Source organism: Podarcis vaucheri, assembly GCF_965113315.1.
Source record: "Podarcis vaucheri genome assembly, chromosome: 2".
NCBI classification, from domain to species: Eukaryota; Metazoa; Chordata; class Lepidosauria; order Squamata; family Lacertidae; genus Podarcis; species Podarcis vaucheri.
In genome coordinates this window covers 81,567,338-81,577,899 of record NC_138760.1, presented here as the reverse complement: position 1 = coordinate 81,577,899, position 10,562 = coordinate 81,567,338, and the positions used below count along the sequence as shown (strand labels likewise).

The window sequence follows — 10,562 nt, the reverse complement described above, 5'->3', positions numbered from 1 at the left end:
TATATGTTTGTGAAGAAGTTAAGTCCATTAGACTTATTCCCAAGTAAGAGTGTAAGAGTACAGAATTTCAGCCAAAAGCATATGGTATAGTATTGATACAAAACAGCTCAATGTCTCAAACAAGGACTTTCAGAACGGTAGAAAAATGGTTGTGAGTAATATATACAAGGAGTTCCTTTAAAAGGGATTTTCTTCAGACACTATAGGAAACAAATCATACGCTTTGCAAATAAAACTAAAATGGACGTTAAGTCAAAGGGAATAAAGGACACAGATGCGTAAAGACTTTTATTTAGGTCACTGGGCTGGTGAAGTGCACCCGCTGCAGTCAATGCAGTCATATTCAATATAATTAGTCTAGCACATGTACCGAGTGGGGGACGTTCTGCTCAACAGAACAATCATTCAACGCAGCAATTGAAAAAAAGGTTTGGGCCTCACTGCTGTTTTCAGTAATATTTCATCAGCCCAGGAACAGATGCAACTGCAGTAAAGACAAACACATCAGAGGATAAAAACAGGAGGACAAACCACAAGAGACTCTGGGTTACAATGATAAGGCAGCTGTTTTGTAAAATAATATGTTTAATGTTGCTGCTGAAATTCACAAATTCAAGTCAAATATAGAGGTGGTGAGTAGACTTTAAAAATTCTACCACCCTTATCCAAACCCATGTTTTTGTCGAACATGCTTTGCATAATTATATCAAGTTCCAGTGTGTGTTTTGCAACATTTAAATACACTTTCTGTATTTTATTCCATGTCTTTTGTGCAAACCGTCTCACAGTCTGCATATTTCGGTACAAACAATAAAATACTAATGTACAGCAGAAATGCATCTTACACAATAAGTATTTCTATTAATGGAGCCCCTGTTTCACCTCAAGCAAACAACATATATGCATCACAAGCCAGGATTTACTTGCAATCACTTGGTAACAATCAGCTGTACACAGAGCTCCAATGAGCTCTGACAGGTCAGAATCTTTAAACCTAAGGCTGTATCTGTGGTTTGAATAAACAGATCTAGGAATGGAACCCTAGAGGATTTGAAACCAGTCCTGCGTTTAGGATAGATCGTTAGCCAACAAGACTAAGACCAATACTAATTTTGGTTTTATTCCTGTTAAGGAAGATAATGGGATTTAGATTTACTTTATAGGGACTATAATGGAAGGCAGGTAAGGAGGTGAAGACTTTTATAAAGCTTGTGCTCTGTGTTTCAGTTCTCATGATCAAATTCTGGCGGACACACACACTCAAACACACTTTGCTCCTGCTTGGCTGCTCCCTTTATGCAAGCAGGGAAATGAATCAGAAAGCTATAGTTAAGCATAGCTCCTCACTATGTGTGAAGTGGGAACTATAGGTAAAGGTAAAGGGACCCCTGACCATTAGGTCCAGTCCTGGACAACTCTGGGGTTGCGGCACTCATCTCGCTTTATTGGCCGAGGGAGCCGGCGTACAGCTTCTGGGTCATGTGGACAGCATGACTAAGCCGCTTCTGGCAAACCAGAGCAGCACACGGAAACGCTGTTTACCTTCCCACCGGAGCGGTATCTATTTATCTACTTGCACTTTGACTTGCTTGCGAACTGCTAGGTTGGCAGGAGCAGGGACCAAGCAATGGGAGCTCACCCCGTCATGGGGATTCGAACAGACCTTCTGATCGGCAAGCCCTAGGCTCTGTGGTTTAGACCACAGCGCTACCCATGTCCCAGGAACTATAGTTAGCGGCTCCCAAACAAGCCAGAATTTGGAAGCTAGAGGTGTTTGTGAGCAGGGTAGGTGAGGGAGGGACTGCTAACCATCTTCTGTTTGTCATAAGGACAGGCATCCCAGTAGTAGTTTTTAATCAGCAACTCCAACCATTCTCAGGATTGGTTAAAGGTGTTAGCAAATGACTCAGTTTTAAACATGTTTCCGATGATTAACCCCATGAGACACAAAGACAACAATGTGATTGATACAGCTCTGATGACTAACTTAAAAAAATGTCAAGATGCTGTCTAGTCATGTGGGAGTGTTGCCATATTGGCTGGGAATCCTGGAAGACCTACTCCCTGCCTTGCAGCCCTTTTCCCACTTGGCCAGGGAGGGTGAGGTCCTGACTGACTCCAGCTACAAAAGCTGAGGCTACGGAAGAGACTATTGGGCTGGGGTATTATTTGGGGTTTTTTGCTGGGGGGTTGTTGCTGTTATTTATATTTTTTTGTATATTTATTTTAGATCTATGATTTATGTGGAAATTGTTCTATTTGTTTGTGTACTTTCTGATGTGTTTTATTTATTTCACAAACAAAAATGGCCCTATAAGGCCCTCAGACAAAATCTCAGAAACGTGTTCATGTACCAGTTACTCTTGTTGCATTCCATTTAATTTCACAATTTCATAGAATCATATCATAGTGCTATTTTTTCTGGCCAATATAATGCTGAATTTGCACAATTTCACCTATGTCCCCATATATAGATAACATAAGAACATAACAAGCCTGCTGTTATGCTGGACATGATGGGCATAACAATTAGGAACAGTGGATATGAGAATAACAGCCATTCTGATGGCTGATCATATGGTTGCCTGTTTGTTTGCTAAAAACTCTGTCAACTCTGTTGTGTAGGCATCTCTGCATGTACATTAAAAGTTCACTTTTTCAAGTGGTCACAACAGAGAATGCTTTAAATACATACAGCTTGTTTATACTGTTTATTTGTTTATGTATTTATTTAATATTTTTACCTGCCTTCCATTCCAAAGGACCTCAGTGCAGTGGCGTAGCGTGGGGGGTGCAGGGGGGGCCGGCCACACCGGGCGCAACATCTGGGGGTTAGGGTTAGGGGGCACAAATCTACGGGTTAGGGGGCACAAATCCACGGGTTAGGGTGCGCAAATTACTTGCCTTGCCCCGGGTGCTGACAACCCACGCTACGCCACTGCCTCAGTGTAGCTCACAACATAATTTTAAACAACCTACAAGATACACTCAATAATAAAATAATATCCAAGAACAGAAACAAAAAATTGACAGGCTAAAGCAGAAGCATAAAACAACCAAAAAGGGAATAACAAAGATGCAACAGAACAAAAAGGTCTTAATATTCCATCTTAATGCCAATAGTTAGGGGACCAATCAGAATGCTCAGAGGAGGGAAGTCCACAATCTGGACTCCACTATGGAGAAAGCCAAATCCTGTGTCCTGGTCAATCAAATGCCCAACTACAATGCACTCAGGGCAAGGCCCTCAGTGAGCAATACATACTGTACATGTGAAAAGGATCTAGGAGTCTTGGTTGACCATAAACTTGACATGAGCCAACAGTGTGATGCGGCAGCTAAAAAAGCCAATGCAATTCTGGGCTGCATCAATAGGAGTATAGCATCTAGATCAAGGGAAGTAATAGTGCCACTGTATTCTGCTCTGGTCAGACCTCACCTAGAGTACTGTGCCCAGTTCTGGGCACCACAATTCAAGAAGGACACTGACAAACTGGAACGTGTCCAGAGGAGGGCAACCAAAATGGTCAAAGGCCTGGAAACGATGCCTTATGAGGAACGGCTAAGGGAGCTGGGCATGTTTAGCCTGGAGAAGAGGAGGTTAAGGGGTGATATGATAGCCATGTTCAAATATATAAAAGGATGTCACATAGAGGAGGGAGAAAAGTTGTTTTCTGCTGCTCCAGAGAAGCGGACACGGAGCAATGGATCCAAACTACAAGAAAGAAGATTCCACCTAAACATTAGGAAGAACTTCCTGACAGTAAGAGCTGTTCGACAGTGGAATTTGCTTCCAAGGAGTGTGGTGGAGTCTCCTACTTTGGAGGTCTTTAAGCAGAGGCTTGACAACCATATGTCAGGAGTGCTCTGATGGTGCTTCCTGCTTGGCAGGGGGTTGGACTCGATGGCCCTTGTGGTCTCTTCCAACTCTATGATTCTATGATTCTATGATTCTATTCTACTGTTAGGTAGGAGAAACTTAGTCTCTGATAGTCATCCCCTTCTCCATGGCACATCCACCACAAGTGAATGTGAAAGATTGGCTTAATTCAATGCTGCCAAGTGTTGTTGTTTTTAAATATTTCTCAAAAGTTATAAATTAAAAAGTCCTGCATTAGCTGAGGCAAGGCGTTCAGACATCAAAACAGGTAATCACAGCATTGTGTTGTTAGTGTGAGTTCAGGAAGCTAATTGTGTCTCTGTGGGGACAAGGAAAGGCATAGGTCAAAAGCACTTTCCGGGAGTTACGCCTGCTTTCTGCAAATCTATTTCATAGTAAATGAGAATGAGAAATAGGTGTAACCTAGTCCTGAAACAGGAAGAATAATGCATGGACTGTAGAGAATGGTATCGGCTCCAAGTTTTGAGGGGCATTGGGGGCCTTCTCATCAAGGAAGGCCACAGTGCCTGTTTACTTGCACTCTGCCTCTCAGCAGATTGGGAAGAGGGGGAAAGCACAGGGCAGCTGAAAGATGCTGGTTTATCTCCTCCCTTTTGCATGCTCAGGAAAGGCAGGTGAACAGGCAGTGAAAGCACAGCAAGGAGGAAGAGAAGCAGGAGGCTTGGAGAGTCAACCGTGGTCCCCTTGCAGGGCTGTGCACCTTGACAGGTCTCAAATGATGCTTAGCCCTGATGCCAGCCTTGGCAGAGAACAAAGTCGCTACCAAGAGATTCAGACTACCTAATACAGAGATATTAACTTGGTTTGTCATACAGCTGAGCGTTCCATGTTTTGAATTGCATGCAGTTATTTTCCATGGAATCCCAGCAACTGCATTAGGATCTACCCAAATATGACTTTTAAAAAAAAGGTTATTGCAGAAAAAAATATACTTCATAGTTTCTGTTGACTGAGTGCCCGCCCGCCCTTTCTGCTTTTACCTTTTGAGATCTAGTGTTTGTTCCTGTGTAATCCTTAGTCATGTCAAGCCAGTCATTTTCAATTGCAAAAGAGCTACTTGCATCCAGCATCCAGTTATATTGTGGAACTTCCAAATTCTTTTATCGTCAGTATGGTAGAAGCAAAAACAGCAGCAATAAAAATAAAACATCTAAGGCAGCAGATACTAATGGTATAGTAGACACCCCTGGAATATGTTGGGCTTTATATTGTAGCATATTTGCTGTTTTAAAAACACACAAACACCCACACCCTTGTTACTTTCCACCATATGTAAAACATTTCCAGTTTTTCCACGCTGGTTGTTTGGTCTAGCTTTTACATTTGGATTTTATTCCTTTCTCCTGGACTTTTCTGTTGGCTGACATTCAATGACGACTGTCCACTCATAGATGGCAGCAGTCTCATTAGCAGAATGGGGAAGGGGGACATTTTTGTGACACTCCACCCCCTTTCATCTCTAGCCCTCTGGAACTGTTTTATTTATCATTATTTCATACAATGTCTATATTGATTGACTGATTGAAAAAAAACCTCAAGCAGTTTGCAAAAAAGAAAACCGTAAAATTGTTTTAAAAAACTATTTAAAGCATTTTTTAAAATGTAATCAGTGATAAACTTAAAACAGATTAAAACACACATCAAAATTCTAGATATCTGGACAGACTTTTAGATGCATCAGGATGCTGCAGAGGGTGGGAAGAGTATTGGCAGAAATGGGGTTCCTTGTTTGGAAAATGACCTTGTTCTGCTGTCAGATTCCTTTTTTCAGTGGACAGTCGTAAGTGGGAGTCACCTAATAAATATTAAAATTACAGCATTTCTCTGGTTTGGGGTGTAGATTTTACAAGATAGATCATAAAGACTAATAATTATGTTGTAAGTATTACCATCACTTATTTTCACATATTTTTTCACAGAATCATTTTTGTCAGAATTGATCTTGTTTTTATTTCTGTAATTTTATGCAAGTTTTTATATAAGTAGATAGGTAGATTTAAATATGTCATTGTACCATATCTTTCCCCCACCGTTTGTGTGTATTAAACAAACCTGAGTTGGCGTAATGAAGTAGTTTATAATTATACTACATTAGCTTTTTAAGTGTGTGCTTTTGCTAGAACTATATCTACAATAACACTAGCACAGAAATTCTAGTGATAGTGCAGTCCCATACATATTTACTAAGAGTATCACTATATTCAATGGGACTTACTCTGAGAGGATTGCAGTACGAAGGAACTAATATAGAAGATTGCATTACAACACATAACGTTTGAAGACAAATAGGTATCTAATTCAGAAAAAAGTCTTACACTTAGGGAAGTACATTGAATACATAGCACTTTTTGGTGTCTCAAGGCTAAAATCAAACATAAATAATGATCATCTGGAATTCCATGCTGCTGTGTAACATATATATATTTCAAACCCTAGTTAAGACCAATTTTAAGGTTATATATTCTTATAAATGTGACAGAACTTCCTAGAAACTCATACGTATTATGAAGTGCAATCCTCTGTACCCATATAGGATGAAATCCAATTTGTCCATTGATTTTAACGAGTCTTCTGTGAGTATGACTAATGTTGGTTATCTCCCATTTGGTTATCTCCCATTGATAGCATGTGTACCTTTTACATGCACATTTACAACCTACTGGTAATAAATATTACAAACACAAGATGGTAGTCAACTAAATAAATGTCTAAGTGGAACAATTTTCACTTGCACAACAGGAATTTCCTCACCTCTTGCCTCCCATGAACACACCTTGCATGGTCTCCAATTCTGCTTCAGAGGGTTGGGGGAACTCCTAGAACATATTTTGGGGGCACACAGGGGAGGAGGGGGGGTATTTGTGGCACAAGATTTCCTTGCACTAACAGAAAGCTTGCCTTCACACTATGTTGAACTCCCCACATAATTGTTTGTGACTCTTCAGCTGCCAATGCAAGTTTTCCACTGAATTTGATGGAACTTACTTCTAAGGACAGTGGTACCACAAGTTACATACGCTTCAGGTTACAGATGCCGCTAACTGAGAAATATTACCTCAGGTTAAGAACTTTGCTTCAGGATGAGACCAGAAATCATGCTCTGGCGGTGCAGCGGCAGCAGGAGGCCCCATTAGCTAAAGTGGTGCTTCAGCTTAAGAACAGTTTCAAGTTAAGAACGGACCTCTGAAATGAATTAAGTACTTAACCCGAGGTACCACTGTAGGCATGTATAGGATTGTACTGCAACATTTTGCCTTGCACAGAATTAGGTAACAATCCAGCTCTTTTTAAGTACAGTAACAGGTCTGTTGCTTTGAAACTCACATCAGAAATCATTTTGCCAAGGAACATAAGAACAGTCTCCTGGGTTTGGCCAATAATCCAGCGTCCTGTTCTCACAGTGGCCAATGGACACCTATGGGAAGACCACAGGTAGGACTTCTCTAATCTTGCTGTTTCCAGCTGATATTCTGAACCACACTACTTCTATCAGTAATGGTAGAACAAAGTCTTATCCTTCATGGATCTGTCTATGAGAGCATAAGAAAGCACTTGGGAAGTAATTGTAAAATGTCCAGAGTCTTGGTATCAGAAGATTGCCTTGATGTTACTTAAAATTCAAATTTCTTGATTTTCTGTGTATAATACCCGTATCTAATAGAAAAACTGTTGTTGGTTTTAGGTATATAAAAAACAAGGCTCACAGCTTAAAGCATTATCTTGGAAATATGCTCCAACAAAAAATGTTTACAAACTTTAGGCCACTCACTAAAATTTATTCAGAAGCCTAAAATGAAATTTCGGGGGGCGGGCGCAGGAGCGACAGCTGAGGTGAGAAAGCAGTCAGAGCTGCAGGCAGTATGACCACCAGACAGAATCATTGGAACTGAGATGTACTTGGAAGCTGGAAGACAGACTTTGACAAGGCTTACGTGGTTCTGGGGCAGTTCTTAGTGCTAAAGGACAAGGACCTCTTCTGTGAATGGCTGAAGGACATGTGTGGCACCAATGCAAAGCAATCCAGAGACTGTTACGGCTGCCTGAAGGGCATGATTTTTCTTGTGACGTTGGCCAAAGCCTGGTGGATGCTGTTAGGGGTTTTGTAGTTGAATAGATTGTCCCTCCCTGTCTCTCCTAGCACCTACTCTTTATAAACCTTCAGCACCTACTCGTTATAAACCTTCCAGCATCTACATGGGCTGCTGTGGCCTCTTGTTCCCAACGCTGGTATGCAGGGGAGCCATGGCTGCCTTTTAATGTAACAGAATTTTTGTTCCTCCAGGGAGAGGGTTGAGAAACATCCAATGTTCTAATGTGGCTTTTAATGTGGCTTTGATAGCACCCCCCCACAGGCCACCCAACTCCAGAACCAGACCTGCCTAACAGTAATAGAGGTTCCCCTGCTCCCTTTCTTTGAGCTCCAGTTAGACTGAGGTTTACCTGTCTGAAAACAAAAGATGTATTAGGATTATTATTTTTCTGTTTTCTCTCCAGTGTCTGGTCCTCACCATAACTTTCATGTGACTTGGTTCATTGGCAAGAACCAAAAATCATTGCAATACAATAAAAATCAGCAGTGCTAACTAAATAAAAATAAAATGATTTTCAGTAAGTTTTGTTTTGTTATCAATGCACAGAATTGTTAACTGAAGTTCCAGTCCAGTCGTCCTACTGAGAAGCCCCACTGAATTCACTGGGCTTTGTCGTCAGCTAACAAGAGATAATTGAACCAATCTCTTGAAATATATTATTCAGAAGCAGACTTTATTCATTATGTATTTTGAAATGTTACAGTCTAAGTTTTAAAAATAGCTTTTATTGGAACTCTTACTTAAAACAGGCATTAGGTTCCCGTAATCAAATGTTAAACTTTAAAAAGTTTTCCTACTCCCACTACCTTTTCAGCCAAGTTGGAAGTATCACTTTGAATTTGCCCAGACATGCCCCCTTAACTTTCTCTTTTACCATGCTAATGTGATATTTTGCTAGGTTTGTTGATGTGCTAATAGTCTACATTGCTGTCTTTCAGAAACTACTAAGAATTCCACTTAGCATGACCAAAGGCCTTAGGTGTATCTAAGGTAGTCTTTTGGATCAGTTCTTGGCTTTGGAGACTGTTGGGGCAGGGCAGAAAGACTTAATTTTGAATGATGTTTAATGTTTAGTGAATGACAAACATGTTTAAATAGAAAATAAAAAGGGGAGTTAGCAGTTAACAGATTAAAATGTTTTAAAACATGAAGCAGCACACTAACATTAAATTTGCACCCTAATCCCAAAAACTTTATATGAAAATAACTCCTACTGAAATGAATGGAAGTTCCACCAAAGGTGTTTGGGATCAAGACAGTAATTTCCATTTAGGGCAGCAGATTCCTAGATTCAGGATATTCTAGAAAAGCTTTAACAACAATTACTGTACATTCTGTAATGTACATACGTACTATACACATTAGATTATTTCACTGTGATGTTATATAAACCAAAATATGTTTCTGTTTTAAATGACCTATTTTTATCTAATATTATTGGTGTAAATAGATGTTTAAAAAGGTATTTTCTTGGGCAAGTGGGAAAGAACTATGGAGTAAATTTCTAGAACTTTACTTCCAAGAAATTTGATTCCATGCATGACAGCTGTTTGGGAATAAAAAGCTTGCCTGGATATTTACATTAGACAATTCATATTTGTTCTGTTCAGCTGTGTTTATGATCCTGAAATAGTCTGCGCTGCCAAGTCACTAGAGAGGTTTAAAAATTCCAGTTGGTCAGAGTTTCTAATTCCCACCACCCACATTGCCTCCTCCCTATCTCCCCCCTCCAATTATTGCTCAATAAATCCAGAGGTGGTAGGGGATAGCTACTGCGAACTAAAAGCCATTGTTAAAAAAAAGATTTAAATTAATTTCATTTTTATTACAAATAGCCAAGGATTTTTTTCCAAAATATAAATCTGTAAAACAATCATCTTGACTGTACAATTTCATTTACAGTATACAATCCAGAAAAAGTACACAGTTAAAGAACTGTTTTTATACATTAGCCCTTGGCCACAAAACAAAGAATTTGGCAGTACTACTACAACTTTAATGACTATGGGGTGAAAATCAACATATCAATTACATCATCTAACTTCATTATCAAAGCGGGATACATACATACATCATTGTACAGGGAATGTTAATTTTTTTAACTGGAAACTGTCATCATGTTGTAGTTTTTGGAAGGGCTGGCTCTGCCAATTCTCCACTCCTCTTTACAGCTGCTCATGCTCTCAAGAGCTTTGGCATTCTTCACTGCTGGCTGAGGGCCTTCATAGAGGACACAGATCGACCCATCTTCTCCGATGCGATAGGACACCTCAAAGGGGTCGATCCAAAGAGTTAATTCGCTGGGCAGGAGCTGGAAGAGTCTCTCGTGGCTTAGTCCGATCATACCCGCTGCCTTTCCTATCAAGGGGTCCATCTTGTGATTGATCCTAATGCAGCGGTATCCTGAGCCTTTGGAAGGCATCAGGGGGAACCAGTGGTGCTTATAATGGTCTGCAGAGGGTGGGGGGGAACAAAGGAAAGAGGAAGAAGAGTTACAGCCTCTGGCACACAGTCCCCGTCCTTCAGCTGTCTTGCCTGAAGAGGGATTCAAAACACAGAGGAGAAAACGA

The 10,562-nt window shown here is 40.4% G+C and overlaps 1 protein-coding gene and 1 long non-coding RNA gene across 2 annotated transcripts in view; both read right to left on the bottom strand.

Annotated features, from left to right (window-relative positions):
• Positions 1-275: 275 nt before the first annotated feature.
• Positions 276-5,523, bottom strand: LOC309526095. Its single transcript, XR_014216660.1, has 2 exons — positions 4,882-5,523; positions 276-484 (listed from the first exon to the last, which is right to left on the bottom strand). It is a non-coding gene; the product is annotated as an uncharacterized lncRNA (long non-coding RNA).
• A 4,273-nt stretch (positions 5,524-9,796) lies between these two features.
• Positions 9,797-10,562, bottom strand: part of LOC309526069 (protein BTG1-like) — a 1,378-nt gene continuing 612 nt past the window's right edge. The window contains exon 2 of the mRNA XM_082212014.1: positions 9,797-10,443. Coding sequence (XP_082068140.1) covers positions 10,091-10,443 — 353 coding nt within the window. The 3' untranslated portion in view covers positions 9,797-10,090. The remainder of the gene's footprint in view (positions 10,444-10,562) is intronic.